Here is a 20,916-nt window from a genome sequence, read left to right on the forward strand (position 1 = left end):
GAGCACAACGACAATTCAATGCACGACAGTTAAACGTAACGACGGTTTAGATGAAAACGGCAAATTAGGTGCAACGGCAATTAAACGCACGACAGTCAAACGTAATGGCATTTTAGCTTAAACGACAAATTGAACGCAACAACTGACCGGATTATAGTAGTTGGTAGTTACCTTTAAGCTCTCCGCCCAAGTTCGCCTGGAAGAAGTAATAGTAGTAGCGTGATGGGGGTTTGACATAAGAAGGGACTTAATGCGGGAGAGAAATACCTTGATGGTGTTTTCCTAGTTTTTATTAAAAAAAGGGATGTGGTGATACAGGTAGGGATGTCAGGTGAGATAAGGTTTCCCACCTAGACAGGTCCTCTGTCAGGTACTTGACCTGGACAGCTCTATGTTGGGTCTTGACCTTGGCAATCCCCCTGCCAGTTATTTGACCTAGGCAGGCATATGGTCAGGTCTTTGACCTGGACAGCCCTATACCGGGTAGGTGACCTCGGCAGTCCTATCTCCAACGGCGCAGCCGTTCGTAATAAAGGCGAGTGGTAAGGTTTTGTGGGTTGCCGTATGGGAGATGTGTTACTCATCAAATATAGATATGGGTGTTAGTTCTTTTATATAAGGGTTAGTTGTATGGTTGGTGGGCGTGGCTAGATATGGTGTATATAATATATATATATATATATATATATATATATATATATATATATATGTATATTTATATATATATATATATATATATATATATATATATATATATATAATGTTACGGTAATGTAATTGGGGTACGTACGAGAAAGGGTTCAAGGGATCAGTCTGATGGCATTAGGCATCTCGTGTTGGTGACACTGCGCGGGCGTTGTTGTCTTTGCATTGAGTCAAGCTGTTTTGGGATTGAGAAATTGGTGATGTTTGCAAGATTGGGGTCTTGCCAAAGACGAGTACCATCTCGCATGTGTGTGGATCACGTGCATGGTTGGTGATGGTTAGTGAGGGTTACATTAGTAGTTAAGGCTTTCCTGTGCTGTAAAACATAAGCTCTTCAGGGGTCGTTATGTAACATAAGCTCTTTCGAGGTCAAGGTAAGCAGATCCTAGATATATTTACTATATTCTCATGTTATCTTTTTTATGCTTAGTTTATTTGGGGTAACTTTTGGAAGTGTTTTTCTCTTAGCTCTCAAAAATAATTGATAAGGAGTGACCTAGTTCTGCTGACTGGAATCTTCGACACTGACTCGTAATTGGTGATAATGTCCTGAAAATAAGCCTATAGCCACAACTCATTTCATGCAAAACCCGTGATTTGTTCGGTGACAGGTTTGTCCACAGTCTGTGTTAGACAAAAATATAAACATTAACTTTTTTAAACAATGATAAGCGTTCATTTGTTTAGGCAAACTTAAGCCCCCACCCCATAACCTTCCCCATGCCCATAACCTCTCCCACCCACACAGCCTGCCCCACCTCTACTAGGCCCACGATCAACGTAGTTTCCCCTACCAATACAGCCTCCTACACTACCAGAAGCTACCACCACCACAAAGTTACCACAACAACTCCCTCACCACCACAGTATCCCCCACCACCACAAGTTGTCTCACCACAACAATGCTCCCCCCACCACAAGTTCTTTCATAACCACAGGCTCCCCCAACCACCCTAAGCCCCAACTAGGTAAAAGTCTTAATGTTGTGATTGAATAATTACACCTTGTAACCAAATTTTTAGTTGTTCGATTATTATCGGATACCTGGAAAGTTGGCTGCATTTTTTATGGGTTTTAGAAAAAGACACCATGAGACAATTTTTCAGTTGCGACAATACAAAAGTTGTTACATGCTCTCTTTCTCGGTTGATAAGTTCTATTCTCCATTGGTATAGGACGCAAGTTTGTAAAGTTGTATTCTGCGTCAGAACAGGACGCAAAGTGGTTGGACGTAACATCTTACTGATATCTTTATAGTTGTTCTATTTTTGTTCATCGATTTATTGATTTACTTATTCATTTTCTATCCATGTATTTAGGTATTTATTTATTTATAAATTAATTTATTCACTTATCTATTAACTTATTTATTTATCTATTAGTCTATTTTTCATTTATTCATTCATTTATTTATTTATCTATTCATTTTATTTATTTATTAATTCATTCATTTACTTTCTTATTTCTTCATTTAATTAATTACGCATCTGTTCATTCATTCATTTATTTATATCATTATTTTTTTATCAATTCTCTATAATTTTTCTTTCACGAAAGATGTGAATCTCTATTTGGCGATATGACGAAGTATACTATGTCATTACCTAAATGCAAATAGACCAATTTACCCTCTTTACCGAAAAGGTACCAAAGAAATTAATAGAATCGTCTGGCGACACTCAGAGGGAAAAGAAAAGTATGAACCGGTACGGAACGATTGAAGCACTCTTTGTTTATGCCTTCTCGTGTCTTCCTTTTTTTTTTTTTTTCCATTCATCGTCAGAGATCGGCCATTTCTGACTCTGAATGTAAACACACTCACAATTGACCTCCTACTAATTCGAATTATAGAAGATCAAGCGAGCTACTGTCTTCCAGCCCTAGCTGAGCACAACAGTAAGCACCAGACGTCAGTCTTGTGGTATAAATAGTTTTGAGGGATAAAGGACTTAGTCAATATTTGCCATAAGAAAATCATATCCTTAGCCAAAACCCCTGTGTCCAGTGCTCCGCCCGTGTGCGCATGCGCAGATCGACGAGTATGACGTGTCTTAACGTCATATCTACGTCACTGGAGCCCCATTAGCACCAATTGCCTATATTCTGCCATATTGCTGAGGCAACATGGCTTATTCTGGACCGGCCGCTTTCACCTATATTGATGCCGACCTCGCTCTCAGTGACGACTAGTACATCACTGAACAACGTTGTTCTTCATTGCCAATGCACGAGCAACATGTTGGTACCACACCGTGACAGCCACTGCTCCCAGCTACCCAGCCCACCACCACTACTACTGCCACCACTGCCACCGCAGCCGCAGCCGCCACCCACACTCACATCACCGCTACCAAACGATCTGCGGACTAGACTCCGAACACAAGCGAATCCTATTCTCCAGCTTCTAAGTCGTTCAGGCACGACGAAAACATCCAACCCAAGGTTTCCGATAACTCCCTCTCTCACCTTCAGCCTCACCCTTTCCCCCACAGTTCACCTCCCCTAGTTATCAATACCTCCCCTGCTTTCGCCCCCAGAATTGCTTATGTTAAACTTATCTTCCGTGATGTATATACAGTATATATATATATATATATATATATATATATATATATATATATATATATATATATCAAATCAGCCATCCTGAGTCCACTGCTGAGCAAAGGCCTCCTTCATAGCATTCCATGAATCACAGGACCGTACCACCATCTGCCACATCACTCCTGCAAACTTCTCGATCTCATCTCTCCACCTTCTGTCTGGTCTCCTTCTTCCACGCTTCCTATCTCGGGGCGTCCATTCAGTAACACACTTGCTCCATCGCTCACCTGTCGTTCGCACCAACTTATCTGCCCAATTCCACTTCCTCTCTTTTACTGCCTCCACAATATCTTTCACTCAAGTCTGCTCTCTCACCCAACTTGCTCTCTTTCGATCTCTCAGTGTTATTCCCATCATTGATCTCTCCATTCTCCTCTGTGCAGTCCTTAGCTTTGTTTCCATCGTCCTCGTCAGCTTCCAAGTCTCACACCCGTAGATTATTGCTGGCAGAATGCATTGATTGTAAACTTTACGTTTCAAATATAAAGGTAGAGAGCCTCTCAGGATTTAATTATACTTACCAATCAATTGTGATGCGTCTTTTTATTTCATTATTATGACCTTTCGTCACCTTCACCATGTGGCCAAAATAATTATACTCTTCAACTTCCTCAAGACTCTCATCATCAATTACAATCTCTTTGCTTTGAACTTTTGTGTTGAACATTACTTTGGTTTTACTCTTATTCATTTTTAAACTTACTTTGAGACTTTCCTTGATTAGATCGCTCAGCATATCTTGCAAGTCTTCCGCTCTTTCTGAAATAAGAATGATGTCATCCACAAATCTTAGGTGGTTCAAATATTCGCCATTAATCTTCAAACCTTATTTTCCCAACTCAACCTTCTGAAAATATCTTCCAAACAAGCTGTAAATAATTTGCTGTATTACTTTCTCGATCTTGATCCTTTCTGTATCTTTGTGTAGTCGAACTATAGCGGTACCTTTCGATAAATCTTTTCCAAAACTCTTACGATCTGTTCGTTTGTACCCTGTTTGCGCATCGAGTTTAGTATTGCTACTTGTTCTACCGAGTCAAAGGCCTTCTCGTGATCTACAAAAGCTAAACACAGAGGTATATTATATTCTGTCGTTTTCTCGATTAGTTGGTTTATCGCCTGCAAATGGTCTAGAATTGAATATCCGCTTCTAAAGCCAGCCTATTCTCTCGGTTGGTTTCCATCTAAAACTTGACTTAGTCTATTTGTAAGGATCTTGGAGAATACTTTATATACGTTTGATAGCAAGCTAATCGGTCGATAGTTACTAAGGTCCTTCTGGTTTCCTTTTTTATGAAGCAAAATCACTGTAGCATTGCACCACGCATCCGGAACGCTTTCTTGACGTAAGCACTGGGTGTACAACTGAGCTAATTTAATATGAACTAATTTACCTGCGTCTTTCAACAGATCTATTGATATACCATCTTCCCCATGTGCTTTTCCTCGTTTCATAGTTTTTAGAGCAAATTCTCCTTCTTCCTTTGTAATCTCCAGTACATTATTAACGTGTACACATGAATTTACTGACTCAACTACGGCCTTCAACGAGTAAAGCTCTTGGTAAAATTCTTCTACTCTTTTTACCATTTTGTCACTACATTTGATTATTTTTCCATTTCTATCCTTCAAACATATCATTTGCTGTCTTCCTAAAGCATGTCTGCGCTCGGTCATTTTAATACTTTTACCTTTCCGAATAGTTTCCTCTATTTCATCCATGTTTCTCTTTCTTTTCTCTAATATCTACCTTTTGTTGAAGCTTGTTTAGTTCTACTCTTTCTATTTCGTCTCTCCTGCTTTTAATCTGCATGGTCCTTCTTCTTTTAAATAGGTCATTTGTAGATTTGGAGTATTTGTTTTCTCTAATATTTTTTGTACTTCCTACTTTCTCTGCCGATTCCCTAATGATATTCACTAAATTCAAATTAATATCCTCCACGCTATCCTCGTTAATTCTTAGAGCTTCAAACCTATCTCTAATTTTTAACTGAAATTTCTTCTTATTGTCCTTAACCTTTGCAAGGCTTATCTTCTTTTTTAAAACTAACTCATTTCTCTAGCTATGCAACCTACCATTCTATGGTCACTACCTATGTTGACTTTATTTATCACCGTAACATTGCTAACGATTTTGCTCTCATCTCCTAATATGAAGTTTATTTCGTAGTTCTCTGCAAAATTGACTAACATCTCACCTCTGTCATTTCTTTCACCTACTCTTAACTTCCCAATGCACGTCTCATCTCCCATCTTCTTCCCCACTTTAGCATTAAAGTCGCCTATTACCAACGTGTATTTACTTTTTTCTTGATCCATTACCTGACTTAAATCATCATAGAACGACTCAATTTCCTCGTCTGAACTCTGTGAAATTGGTGCATAAACCTGAACTATTTTTAGAGTGTATCTTTTGCACAGCCTAATCACAATCTAAGCTACACTGTCCGATAAACTACTAAATTTGACTACGTTACCATCAACCTCTCGGTTGATCAAGAATCCTACTCCACTCTTTCTTTGTCCTTACCTCTATAGTAGAACAGGTGGTGACCATCTTGTAATTGTATCAATTTTTTTCCGCTCTTCGGACTTCGCTCAGTCCTACGATGTCCCACTTGATGCTATGTAAATGGCACATGTGGAAATTAGCATATGGAGTTTGCTAGACAAAAGAAACAGAGTTTGCTAGACAAAAGAAACATCTGTGGGAACATACTGACACATGTAAACGTAACCTTCTTTGTATGAAAACACAGTAATGTGATTTAGGTTTAACCGTTACCTCTGTTATGTACTCCGTCGTTCTCTGTGTTTCAAACGAAGAAACATCTCTTATATCAAGGTGAAAGGCCTCAAACTGTCTTTATTCCAATTGAATGTGATTTTCTGTTAGTATACTATACCATTGTTCCTATTAGGCATTTGTACAAAGACCGTGAGATCTTGACGTGGCGGACATGAATCCTATCGAAGGGTGTCGATGGTTCTACAGAATACATAGAAACGACCAACGCTATAGACCTTCCACACTCCGTTGTGTCTATGCTTAACAAAGCCCTTGTTCAGTTAATGTTTAAACAGTGAAGCTCTTTTGACATTAGCATGCCCTGTCTGATTGTGAGAAAGGCAGTCGTGAGAGGACAGAAGATAGGGGTGAATGGAGAAGGGTTGGGTATGGATGATGCTATGATCCATAAGGGGAGTGGGTGGGTGATGGGGGGTGAGGAAGTATGTATGAGAAAAATTTGACGCAGTCCGAAGGGATTTCTTCCCGTCTTCTCCTTTTCTGTATGAGGGGACGGAAAGAGGGGGTCGCCGAATTTATGAAGCGGCCTTGCTGTGGATGTACTGTGTCTTGCGACACTGCTTCTGACCCAGGGTAGTGGACAGGATGCAGGGATGACCCGTCATCCAGGAGGTGCCAAGATAAGAGGGAGGAAGGAGAATGGAGGGGATTGGAATATGTAGGGAATGGAATGGGTGGGAGTGATTTCTATGCCTTTTTCTTTTTGGCTACCCTCCGTGTAAGGGGGATAAAGCCGTTGGTATATGTATATATGTACTTTTTGTACTTTGTCTGAAGATGTGATATACGAAAGATCTTACCGTCTACTGTTTAATTTTCTCCAGTCATTCTTCTTGGATTTTGTATCCCACGGTGAAGTGAGGTTTCTACACACATATATATATATATATATATATATATATATATATATATATATATATATATATATATATATATATATTTATATATATATATATATATATATATATATATATATATATATATATATATATATATATATATACATATATACACGCACACTTGCAACCAGGCACCCACACACTCACACACACACACACACACACACACACACACACACACACACACACACACACACACACACACACACACACACACACACACACACACACACACACACACACACACACACACACACACACACACACACACACACACACACACACACACACACACACACACACACACACACACACTTTTTTATCTAAACCTGCTCTCGACTTCCAAAATCTATGAGTTTAAGCTTTCGTCGTAAGACAGTAAGATTTACTTTTCTGAAGATAGGTGTTACATATATGTAACTGCCTATCTCAAACGGGAGAAATTTGTTTTCTCAAATTTGTACTAGCCTTGCCTGTATGATTATTTTTTCAACTCTATAATTTTTTCTGCCATGTGGAATTCAAGCGTCACATGGTGATTTTTTTGAGTCACGTTCCTTAGTTGGCTACCTCCCTTGTAAGGGGGAAAAAGCCTTGGTATATGTATGTATGTACGTTCCTTAGTATCAGTTTTAGTTCTATTGGAGCGTCTTCCCTTGATAGTGTCACCTCTTTTACCCATTGTAATATTTAGCTTTCACAGATTGGGTACAAAAATAAGACGAGAGACTCATGTGGTGAGGTACAACGAAAAGAGAAAAGAAGAAAAGCATAGGACAAAGGAGGCAATGAGGAAAGCAGATGTGAAAAAGGGTAAGAGTATGACAAAAAAAATTGAAAGTAATAAAAAGATGTTTTAGAAAGAAATGAAGAGAGGAAGAGGAGGCGAATCGAGTAGAGAAGTAAAGGTAAAAGGTGTAGATGGAGAAATGATAATAGAAGAGAAGGCAATAAGAGGTGAGCAGAGTACTTTAGGTAGTTGCTAAATGCGAAGGAGGATAGGGAAGGGAAAGGTAGTTGCAGTGGGAAGGGCTAAGAAAATTATTGTAGGGAGGGAAAGGTAGCTGCAGTGGGAAGGGCTAAGAAGATGAGCAATGAATGAGAAAAATGGAGGAGAATCTAGGAAAGAATTGGTGTAGGATAATGGGTCAGGGATTGGAGATGGTTAAAGGAAATTGAGAAAAGTGGGAGATAAGCCAGTTGTTGTTTAATGACGACACTGCACTTGTTGCAGGATGAGAAGAAGGATTGAGAAAGTTAGTGACAGAGTTTGGGAAGGTGTGCGAAATAAGGAAGTTGAAGATAAATGTGGGTGAAAGTAACGCGATGAAATGTACGAGGGGAGAAGGTGGCAGCAGACTGAAAGTGAGTATTAAGCGAGAGAGACTGGAGGAAGGGAATAGTTTAGATACTTGGATGCAAATGCAGATTGAGAGAAGCAAGTAAATGTCTTGAAGGATTAAAAAGTGTAATGAGCAATAGATATTTGGGAATAGATGCTAAGAGGAGACTGTATGAAGGAGTGATTGTGCCGACGGCACTGTATAGGGCAGAAACCTGGAACATAAGAGAGGAAGAGAAGAGGAGATTGAATGTGTTTGAGATGAGATGCCTGAGAAGTATGACAGGGGTTACTAGGCTGGATAAAGTGAGGAACGGGAAGGTGAGGAGGAGAACAGGGTTGGAAAGGGAGTTGGGAGATATGGTTGATAAAAGAGTATTAGGATAATTTGGACACACGGAAAGAATGAGTGAAGAAAGATTAGTAAAAGAGCTGTGAAAGACAGAGGTGGAAGGAATGAACATGAGGGGGTGACCAAGGTGACAGGATAGTATTCTGCCCATCCGTCCCTTTCTTGTATTATATCTATTAACCTTGAATAGAAACAGATCAAATTTGTGGCAAATGATCTTTCCTGTCTAAAACCAAATTGTCTCGAATTTAGTATATTGTTTTCTTCCAGATGTTTAGTCCATCTACGTTTGATAGCTTTCTCACAAATTTCAGCTTGTAAGGGAGACCAGTTTATAGTTTGTTGGGTCTTCCTTATCTCCCCCTCTATATATTGGCACGATATTGGCATTTTTCCGGTCTTCCGGTACCTTTCCTTCTTTGAGTGAGCAATCCATTATCTTATATATTTTGTCCGTTAGTTCATCTATACATTCTTTTAGTATCCAGTTTGCAATTCAGTCCGGGCCGTGTGGTTTTCTGACATCAAGGCTCATTACTTGGTTCTTTATTTCTTTCTGTGTCACAATTATTTCTCTCATTGGGAGGGGAGGATCTTTCTCCCCTTACTTCATCCCAATTGTGTATGGTTTTTTTTTTTTTTTTGTGAATACAGATCCTGAAATGTATCCTCTGTATATTCTATGTTCCCTTGACGTAGTTTTAATATTTCCTGTTTATTCTTTAGTTTACCACTTACATATCTATAGAATGATTTGTTTTTTTTGCCTGCGCATTTTTACATATTCATTTTTTAATTATATATATTTGCGTGTGTGTGTGTGTGTGTGTGTGTGTGTGTGTGTGTGTGTGTGTGTGTGTGTGTGTGTGTGTGTGTGTGTGTGTGTGTGTGTGTGTGTGTGTGTGTGTGTGTGTGTGTGTGTGTGTGTGTGTGTGTGTATTCACAAAAAATATTTACTTAAGCATTAAACGTTAAGCCCTGCGCACGACAGTTTTGGTCGTTGTCCTTGTGTACTGTTTAAATGTTACATCAGTAGCCAGGTGAGTAGACATACTGTGGCTCCTTTACCACAATTCTTTATATTCTTTCATATTTTGAAAATGCTATAATCATCGGGAAAAATAATCCACGTTCAGCTACATGAGTGATCAAACTTAAATCTAAATAAAATACAAATGTCACACAACAAAAGGGTCTAGTTATCCAAATTTATTATGTCATTTTCAGTAACAAAAGTTGGTGAAGCCTGCATATTTACTTTAAACGTATATCTATTAAAACCATGTCAAATTAAGAATTAGTGTCTACTTTTTAGCTGGAGTGTAAAATCGAGTCTTTGAATTGTGTTACTATATGACACAAAAATAACCTTCAAGAATTTTTTTTTCACAAAAACAACTCTCAAGTAAAAACCTCTTCAAAAAACAACCTTCTAGTAAAATTCACTTCACAAAATTTTACATTAATTCAATATGACATGACTTACAATTCACATTGTTTAGTTTTAGCTCTTCAGTGTGAGCCTTTTTCATATATGAAACATACCGTATTTTTCGGACCATAAGGCGCTTCGTACCATAAGGCGCACCCGTAATCTGCTATTCCCCGTCCTTACATAAGGCGCGCCTGACCATAAGGCGCACCTGGTCTCGTCATCAGATAATCATGTATATGTGAGTGCATTCAGAACTGAACATTTTCGTTGTTGAATGAGAAAAATCAGTTGGGATTTAGCAAAATTACAAAAATAAATGATATATTTCTTTATTTTGGTCAGTGAAATCAGACCACCTCCATGGACAGTCTGCCCTGCCAATACCCCTAAAAAACAACATAAACACGTTACGGGAATTGTGGGGAATAAAACCAACATTAGCCGTTTTATTCCCGAAATTCTCTATTCACAAAACACATGATTTATTACAAATGGTGGTAAATTTTCAGTTGCGACCATGGGCGCAATAAAGCAATAGAAAATTAATTATTAATTTTGTAAATTATAATGTATCAACGTAATATGCAATTTTATGAGCGGAAATGAAATACAAAAAAGTAAGTATCGAAGTCGTGTCGGACGAATGGTACGCCATGTTTGTTATGATAGATGCCGACGTCGAAGAAATGAAAGGATGATAAATTCGTCTAACCTAACCTAACCTAACCTGTGTTTAATAAATCATTACCTGCAAATTAAATGTCATCCGGCTCGTCCTCGTTGTCGTCGTCGTGAGAGACGTTGGCGGGTTTTTCAACCACTCTCTCAGCTTGCGGGGTATACAAAGTTCTTGCAGCTTGAAGGAATGCATGTATCTCCACTCCATAACATTCCTCCAAGAAAATGTACCTGGCGAGGTACTGTCGGAAGTACCGAGGCCGTCAATTGACAGACGACAAGATGGCGTCCCGATCCTATGCTACCGACTTCGTTCATTAGTATATTTGCTTGTAGCAAGGTATTTTTTATTTTCATTTCCGCCCACAAAATTGCATATTACGTTGATACATCTTAATTTAAAAAATCAATAATAAATTTTCTATTGCTATATTGCGCCCATGGTCGAAACTAAAAAATACCCAAATGACTACAGTCGGAGTGGAGCGAGACTAGACCAATGCAAAATGGCTGTCTGTGTTGTGGACGCTATCATGTCATAGCCATGATAGCGTGAATGAATGCGGTGGCATGGACTCGAAAACTGTCGAAGTTTTCGCAATTTTCTTGTCAAGATACATGCATCTTGGTTATAACTTGGTTGTAACTTTTACTAGGCCTATGCACTATCGCCGTCGGCAGGCTAGCTACGAAACGTGTCAAAATAGTACGTCACTGTCCGAGTCATTTTTTTGCACTGAAGCCACACATAAGGCGCACCTCACGATAAGGCGCACCACCTGATTTTGGCCGATTTTAAGGATTTTGCCCGCGCCTTATGGTTCGAAAAATACTAATATTTAAATACATAAAATTTGGTAAATGATATGTTCTCATCATTTTCATAGAACGTGAGAAAGATCTTGTATCGAAGATTGACAGATTTGGCATGCACTAAGCTAAAGTTTGCCCACGCCTGGATTATGCATTCCCACACGAAGGCTTAGAATAACATAATTCTGTGTGTATACACGAATACTCGTACATGTACTTCCACTTTTGGACTAATCATAATTCTCCCTTGAATAATGGTTCACTGAAATTCCTTACCCTTGCAATTGACCCAAATATAGTTAAATTGAGTTGATTTATAACTCTCCTGCATGTTTCTAATTTTTCCACCTCGTCCAATATTCCAGTTGGAATAGTTTCCCTCCATCTACTATAAGTTTCAATTGAATTAGATGATGTAGACAAAACACCCAGTTTTGGTCCCCTATATTCTGTGTGATTTTTCAAATACATCTGAGTGGACTTAGGAACTTTTACGTAACCAAGGAAGGAAAAGATCACATTGGTATAATGTGTGACATTAGAACAAAACCGATCGTAATTGATTAGCTTCACTCTACCGGAGAATTTGGCTTTAAACGTCGGATAAGTACTTAGGTCATCTTCCACGTCTCTGCACATTTCCTCGGTATCATCCAACCATCTAAACCTCCGTGTGGATAATCTCACGGGGCGAGGATCACGTATGAGATTGATTACTTTAAGATGGGCTGGGAGTTTGGACATATCCCTCTGAATCCACGAAAGGCGAAGTCGAACGGTTTTGACGACGATGGTTGTTGCAGCCTTGCACATTGCCAAAATGTCAAAACTCCTCCGACAATCATGCATAGCTCTTCCAGTCAAACCCTTGCATACCTTTACATCGTCATTTAAAAAGGTAAAAAATTGCCATCTGGTCGTCAAGTAATTTATGTCTGAATCGCTGAAAGAACAAGAAAATGTTTGTGCAAGGAGCTTCGAGTAGCAACTTTCCAATGAACACGTTCTTTTCCACCAGTTGTCAGGTTCGAAAAAGAAAATGGTACCAGGCACAGAAGAGAGAAGCTCTCCCATAAAAGACGAACCACTCCGTGGCAAAGATGACGACAGTAAAATCAAATTCTTTCTCGGGTTGCTCAGGTTGTCCTTTCCTTTCGTTGTTAAAAACCTTTTCTTCATCCACTTTCACAGGGATAATCGCTTCATCTGAAAAATGGAATATGAAAAAAGGCGTTTTCAAAGGGAAGAATATGAGAGGTAAATAGGAATGCTAAGGGCTGTTCGACAGGATGTCATGTGATATATAAGCAAATGTGTGTGTGTATAAACACGCATATAAACAAGTCACTAATTACAAAATAAACAAATAAAATCAAACAAAAATAGATAAATCGATATGCAAAAAGATAAAAAGATAGATGAGTAAATACATTAGATATGAATACATAGAGAAACAGATAATTGAATAGATAAAATGAATAGATAAGATAGAAAGATAAACAAATACATATAGAAAATAGATAAATAACACTGGGCTGCATCAAAAATGCAACATAAATGACAGTATCAGTTTCAAGACCAATTTATCGTGCTGATCACGGTGGTAGTAGTCATTTTGCTCCAAAAGGTCTATTTTATGTTACAGTATATGTCCTAGTGTAGTGTTTTGTTAATCCGCGCCAGATTTGTGGCGCCTTACGCTAACTAGTCAAGTGTTGTATCTGTTAAGTTTAATCTATTAATTGTGAGTATTAATTTAATTAATATATATGTTTAATACTATATATATGTTTAATACTATATGTTTAATACTATATGTTTAATACTAGTTTAATGCTAGTATGTTTATATACCTATTTTGTTGCAGATTCATTGACGGATTACTGTAGATTCATTAATTGAAGGATGCCACGGACTTGCAAGAACCACCCCGACTCCTTTTGCTACATATGCGGCAAGTACACACCATCAAAACAGAAGCGCACCATCACTTCTTCAGTAAAACATCTCTATCGTGCCTACTTTGCCATCAGAATTGGAGATCAGGATAAACCATGGGCTCCTCACATTGCCTGTGTGAACTGTTTTTCTGGTTTATCCCATTGGAGTAAAGGAAATCGTAAGTCAATGCCATTTGGTATACCAATGGTGTAGCGGGAACCTACAAATCACCTTGAAGACTGCTATTTTTGTATGGTGAAACCGCTGGGAAGAAATGTTAAAAGCTCAAAACATATTAAATACCCAAACATTCCATCAGCTATGCAACCTGTACCACACAGTGATGATGTTCCTGTGCCAATACCTCCTGAGAATGTACACCGTGCTAGTTCAAGTGACTCTTCATGTAGTGACGGTGAAAATCCGGATGTGTATCAAGAGATCAAGTTGACTGGGACCTCTGGAAAAAGGCCCTCAGTTTTTCGAACAGAGTGAGCTAGATGACCTTGTAAGAGATCTTGGGCGGTCAAAAGAATCTGCACAATTGTTAGGTTCAAGGTTAGCAGAGAAAAATCTTTTGGCAAGTAATACACACTTTCCATGGTATAGGCATCGAGAGCAGGAATTCGTGCAGTACTTTACTAAGTCAGATATCATGGTGTATTGCCACGATGTTTCAGGTCTTGTAGAACACATGGGCAAAGAATACCATCCTGAAGAATGGAGGCTCTTTATCGACTCCTCCACCAGGAGTCTGAAAGCTGTGCTACTTTTTAATGGTAAACAAGTAGCATCATTGCCCATTGCTCATTCTGTTACCTTAAAAGAAACCTATGCTACCATGTCACTTCTTCTTAACAACATACAATATCAGGATCACAACTGGCTTCTCTGTGGTGACCTAAAGGTCCTGACTATTTTGTTATGGATGGAGGGAGGCCACACAAAACATCCATGCTTTTTATGCTTGTGGGACAGCCGTGCAGATTCCGTACACTACCGACAACGGGAATGGCCACAACGAACGGAATTTGTACCTGGCCGCCATAACGTCAAAATACTACCACTTGTACCAGCAGAGAAAGTGCTTCTACCTCCCCTTCACATAAAGCTGGGATTGATTAAAATTTTTGTGAAATCACTTCCGAAAGATGGAGAAGGGTTTAAATACCTGTTCCATAAATTCCCCCTTGTTAGTGATGCTAAACTGCAAGCTGGCATATTTGTAGGACCACAGATTCGTGAGCTTATGTCAGATTCCGGATTTAGTGAAGCATTAACACCTCGTGAAAGAAGTGCTTGGGAAAGTTTTAAGTTAGTTGTGGCAGGGTTCTTGGGGAACAGAAAATCTGATGACTACAAGGAACGGGTTGAGAACATGCTTCAAGCATATGAGGCGGCTGGCGCACGCATGAACATCAAAATACATTTCCTACATAGCCACCTTGACTACTTTCCTGCTAACGTGGGTGAGTACAGTGAGGAACAGGGGGAGAGGTTCCATCAAGATATATCCGAAATGGAGCGCCGCTATCAAGGCAATTGGAGTGTGACCATGATGGCTGATTACTGCTGGTCTCTTCGAAGAAGCTGGACAACATCTGCTGATAAACCGGCACACAAGAGAATGTCGCGAAAGCGTGCTTTTCAAGGAGAATAGCTGCCTTCAGCTTTCAAATAAAACTGCGTTTTTTGTAATCAAACATCTACATGCCTGCATGTATGTTATGCCCATTTGTCATGTTTTTGTTTGTTTTCAATAATATAAAATGTACCGTCAACCTTGAATGTCCTTTACTTACCCTTCTATATTCACAGGTCTTTTATAGACCTGGCTTAGACGCATTTCTGCACAATGAATCTTATAAATATAGTGTCAGTTATTACAAAAAAAAATGAGGACCTCCCTGAAAAAATGGGTATGCTTTATGGGTTTAGGATGCGAAACTGTAATGAAAAACGTTAATGACGTCTCTGTTGCAAGATTTTCTTTTTTCTGATGCAACCCAATGTAATGATAGAATAAATAGATAAATAAATAATAAATAAAGAAATTAATTGATAGATAAATAGATATATGAATGAATAAACGAGGAAATAAATAAGTGAATAAATTGATGAATACTCGTAAATGTATGATATTGCACATTTGTCATGTCAAAATAACTGAAGACCACGTAAGGAGATGTAGAAATTTAGGAATAAAAGCCTTTCATACCCAATTGGCTCACACTGTTGTTGAGATGTTCTGGGTTGAGTTGAGGATCATAATTGTCCTTGATAATGTTCACATTTTCATCCATATTTATCAGGACCACTGTAGCGATAACGGTGAGAACACACAACGATCGACTCAGTTTCTTCCAAGTAAGTAGCAAGTAAAGGATCTTCAATAAGGATTGGATGGTGATATTTTTCATTTTCTCCCGCCTTAGAAGACAGCTGAGTGAAACCCTCGAAGGATCTTGTTCCTGCTTTTCTGATGGTGATGTTTGAATGCTGGAAATGGATGGAGAAAGAAGTAATTTGTTGGATTTATATTCATATATACTGTACATAAGACACCCATTAAAAAATGTCCATTTAAATACAGTATTAACACTTCATTTTGTCTGACTCACAACGAATTAGAAACGTTTCCATGCGTTCATCCATTTTGTAGAAAAAATCATAGAGATTAACAGAAGTACCATTGATATAATGTAATTGAGAGGGTTGAAAAACCACGCCCACTCATTCAATGAAAATGTAAATATTTCTTGCATTTTTATAGTTCAAAATTCCATTAGGATAACGGAATACTGATGAGAACTACATTTTATGCTTTGCAGTGACACTAACAGAATGTGGTCATGTATTAGGGTGGCTAATTGAAACTAAATAATTACCGAACAATGTATTTATCACAAGGCGACAATCACCTCAATTACAATACATGTTTATCTCCCGGAGGCGAGTTAGTAACTACATCGCGTGGATTCAGCCTGGCTTGGCAGGAAGCATACACGACCGCATGGTTCCTTCACAAAATGGGCACATGGAGATGTAACCAATACAATAATTTTTGATAAATTAATATAAATCAATTTCATAGTATTTATATACAAAATGGGAAGCATGTATTTCCCAATCTACTCACAGGTACAATGCATGACAATCGTACAATGCCCCTAGCATACACGTACACCACAACATTGCTCTGCCACCAAACAAGCTCCTCACGCTGAACTTTGGCCAGATCCTTCAGAGAAAAATTTTCAATTACTGTGACAGTAGCAACAGGGATGTTGCGTGAAAGTGCATGAGCAATATTGTTTGCACACCCTGGAATATGCTTAACGCTTGGGTTAAATTCTTCAATCGTGAAAAATCCTCTGGCTAGGCGGCCTGAAAGATTTTTGCCTTTTAAAAGCTGAGTGACAGCAGTATGGTCCGTGTAGACTAACAGAGTATCCAAAAATGATATCACGAAAACGCTTTAAAGCCCACACCATTGCCAGGGCCTCCAAATGAGTAACAGAGTAACGAGACTCAGGCTTGTTATGAATGCGACTAGCATATGCAAGAACATGGGGTCTACATCCGTCTACTTGCTGCATATGTACAGCTTCAATGCCTGTACCAGAAGCTCCGTACAAATAGTAAAGGGAGGGCTATAATCCGGGAATGCCAACACAGGCGCTTCAGTAAGTGCAAGCTTCAAGAAATAAAAAATTATCTGATGAACATCATGCAACTGGAAGGGAGTGTTCTTCTAGAGGAGACGTGTTAAAGGGGAAGCAATTGAAGCAAAATTCCAAATAAATGCACAGTTGTACCCTGCCAACCCAAGGAAGAAACGTGCATGCTCAACTGAATTAGGTGTCGGGAAATCCCTAACCACCTTGACTTTATCGTCATTAGTGTGAATACCATGTTTGTCTATATCATGACCTAGGAATTGGATGCATCAGTAAACCGTTCCAAGGCAATGAACAACTTAGTAAAGTGGCTCTCCACATCCTTGGAAACTAAGATTAGATTATCCAGGTAAACAAAAAGTCTATTGCCTACTAGGCCATGAAAAATGGAGTTAATCAAGTCAAGGGAGCATTCCGCAACTCCATGGGGCAATGAAGTCGTTCATAATGTCCATTCGGAGTAGAGAAGACCGTGACCTTACTAGACTTCTACTCCAGGGGTATCATCCAAAATCCCGCTTTTAAGCCTAAGATGTTGAACATCGTATTATCAGTGTGAATGGACAAAGGGTAATGGCCTGGAATAGTGACTTCATTAACTCGCCTATAATTCATGACAGGACAAAAAGATCCATTCTTCCTAGGCACCCAAGGACTGTGCTATAAGCCGACGAGAGTGAGGCAACCTGTAAGAAGGAACGTAAAGAGAACGAACACCTGGCTGAAGATCAATTCTATGAACCACACAATCTGCAACTCCTAACGGATCACCAGGCAAAGCCAAAGCCTGACATTGGGTCACTAACAGTTCAATGAGACGAGGCGTCTCGCCAGGGAAAATAATCTCACCTACAAACGCTGCAAATTTGGAGGCCAAGTGAGCTGTGCCACTTGCTTGTGGTGACTGTAACATAGAAGCTACAATGATAGGAGGCGAATTCTGGAAAGCATCAACGTCAAATACTTCAAAGAAGCCTAAGTGACTGCCAGGAGAGAGAGCGATAGGAGCACCCGTGACTTTGGTTACCATAACTGTGGTAACATGATCCGCGCGAATAGTGGGGAGAGTCCCTTCCAAAGCAAGGCGACGAACAAGAAAAGAGTCAGGCTGAGGTAAAACGTCAGATTCAACTGGAGTACCTGAACTCGGAACTCGAACTGTACCTGAAGCTCCAATACGATACTCTCCAACAACAACAGTAACAGCACAAGAACGAATAGGAGAGTTAAAGCGAGGTAGTCCTTTCGAAGGTAACTGTACGACCTGATCATGTACAGGAGGGGAGTCACAAATGGAAACTGGTCTATTGTTTGTAGGAAAAACAAAATTACAGAAATTCACTACACGGCGAATAGGAGATATATCAATGCCATGCACTGTAAGAACATCAATGCCCAAGAGGCAATCACACATAAGAGTAATGCTAGATATAGCAACAAAAGTGACATGGAAAAATGTAGCATGCGAGGAAAACCTAAAGGGCATACGAACAGACCCAAGAATATGCAAGGGAGAACTTTGTATAGACACCAGCCAGCGAATACATATTGTTAAGTTGATTACTTCCTGTGAAGTTTACAGTATATCTTCGAATAGTGACAAGTGAGTGTTGTGTTTTTGTAACTGTATATGTGGAAAATTTGGTTTTAACGCGTACGTACACAAAGGCTTGGGCCGCTTGGCTTGCCCAAGCCAAGCTTCCCAGGGACGCGCCTTTGTTCCGGGTTAACTCCGCCCCATACGAGGTCATGTGACTGTAGACCTAAAAGGTGACTGGACAGTGCGTATAACAGGAAGCCGGGCTAGCATCCGACGCGACCCGCTCGGGAGAGAGGTCACTCTAGGTCTTGCAGGCGACGAAGTCAGTCACGGCGTGCTAGCTCCAAGAGTAAGGTTGCTCCAACAAAGAGTAAGTACAAGCTTGCCTCATCTTGCCACAGTCCATTCTTCCCGTAGTCGAACTCCGAAAACACATAAGTAGTTCACATAATAAAAGTAGAGCCAACACACGCCAGTGTTTTTGTCAGCCTATATCACCCGCTCGGCTATCCTACTATATATACGTATAGCGCTATACAATTACAGGTATAAGATAAAGTTTAGTGTTCTAGTAATTTAGAATCAAAACAGTAGTCTGTTACTGTACTTCAAAGATAGGAGTAATAGTATAAGGTAAGGAGAGTAAGCTTCGTGTATTTAGTTTATTTAGTACCGCTTTTGTTTCTCTTGTTGATTTACATTTGATCTTTTCCATTTGTATTGCCGGAGGAGCGAAATGGCTTGTGAAGGTTGTGTGAATCTGGAAGACCGTCTCAGGATGTGTGAGGAGGAAATTCGTCTTCTCAAGAGGGCGCTCTGTGAGAAGAGTGAACCCTCCCCACAACCCAAAGACCGTTCCACCTCTTCCACTTCTGCCACTGCCGTGAATGAGTGGCTCTCCGTAAGGTCCCGTTTGTCGGGCCCGCGTTCGGTAAGCAGCTACCCTGCGGAGCAACCGCTGGCTCTAGCCAATCGTTTTGCTCTGCTGGAAGATGAGCTGGCTGAAAATTAGGAGTTCTTGGTAGTGGGGGACTCCATGATGCGAGGCTATTACATTTTGCAGCGGATCACTAAACGACGTTGCAAGCTTGTATGTCAACCGAGCCGTGGAATCGCCGATTGTACCCAGACCACCAGGGAGCAAAGGCGGACGAACACGGTTACGATTGTCCATAGAGGAAGAAACAATGTGGGTGGGGGTGAGATCAGAGGAACTTGTTCGGAATTACAAGTTCCTACTTCAGGAAATGAAGGAACCGTCACGTAGTCTGTGGGATCCTTCCGAGGATCTACGCTGGTTCATATTGGAAGAGTAGAGCCACATAGATTAATGAGAGGATATCACAGTTGTGCACGCAACTGGGATACCACTTTCTTGACCCTTTGTATCTTTTTTCCAAGCGTCATGACCTTTACGCTTCTGATGGGGTCCACCTTACTCGCAGAGGCAAAGATGTTCTTACAAACCTCATTGTGGGAGCTTGTAATGAACTAGTTTCGTTTTGGGGGTAGTAACTCAAAGGGAAGGGGAAATAGAGTGTATTGGGGAAAACAGAGTAGGGTATAGCAATAATATAGAGCAATATGTCAGTGTAGGACAAAAGATAATTTTAGGATATAATCTCGGTAGAGGACGAAATATTACATTAGTATGTAATGTCAAAGGACAAAATATCACAATGGGATGTAATGATAGTGGAGGAAAAAATATCACGATGGGATGTAATTATATTGGAGGACAAAATATCACGGTAGGATATACTGACTGTGGAGGACAGAATATCAATTTAGGAAGGGATGTCAGACAGAATGTCAATGAACGACGGGAGGCCGACGTTGAACGCAATGACGTAGGGGGTGGGGGGCAGGTATACAGAAGAGATCGGATGATCGTGAGGGACCAGATGTCCGTGATGGGGCAAATGTCCGTGAGGCATTGAATGTCAATAAAGGACCAAATAGTAATACGTAGCAAGGTGTCAATAAAAACAAAATTATAATTCAAGGCATGATATTGAAACTCAAAACGTATCAAAAAGAAATAATTACGAGTTTCTTAAAACCATGCACTTTAATGCTCGTAGTATTAGGAACAAATTCCAAGAAATACAGGCGTAT

At 39.7% G+C, this 20,916-nt stretch overlaps 1 protein-coding gene across 1 annotated transcript in view; it reads right to left on the reverse strand.

The window, feature by feature from the left end:
* The window catches only part of LOC143020138 (carbohydrate sulfotransferase 1-like), a 12,973-nt gene extending 523 nt beyond the window's left edge, over positions 1-12,450 (reverse strand). The window contains exon 1 of the mRNA XM_076176296.1: positions 11,914-12,450. Within this exon, the coding sequence (XP_076032411.1) occupies positions 11,914-12,450 (537 nt within the window). The remainder of the gene's footprint in view (positions 1-11,913) is intronic.
* Positions 12,451-20,916: the final 8,466 nt, after the last annotated feature.

The sequence above is a fragment of the Oratosquilla oratoria genome, chromosome 39 (assembly GCF_046742065.1).
Source record: "Oratosquilla oratoria isolate Oo_2021 chromosome 39, ASM4674206v1, whole genome shotgun sequence".
In the NCBI taxonomy this organism is placed as follows: Eukaryota; Metazoa; Arthropoda; class Malacostraca; order Stomatopoda; family Squillidae; genus Oratosquilla; species Oratosquilla oratoria.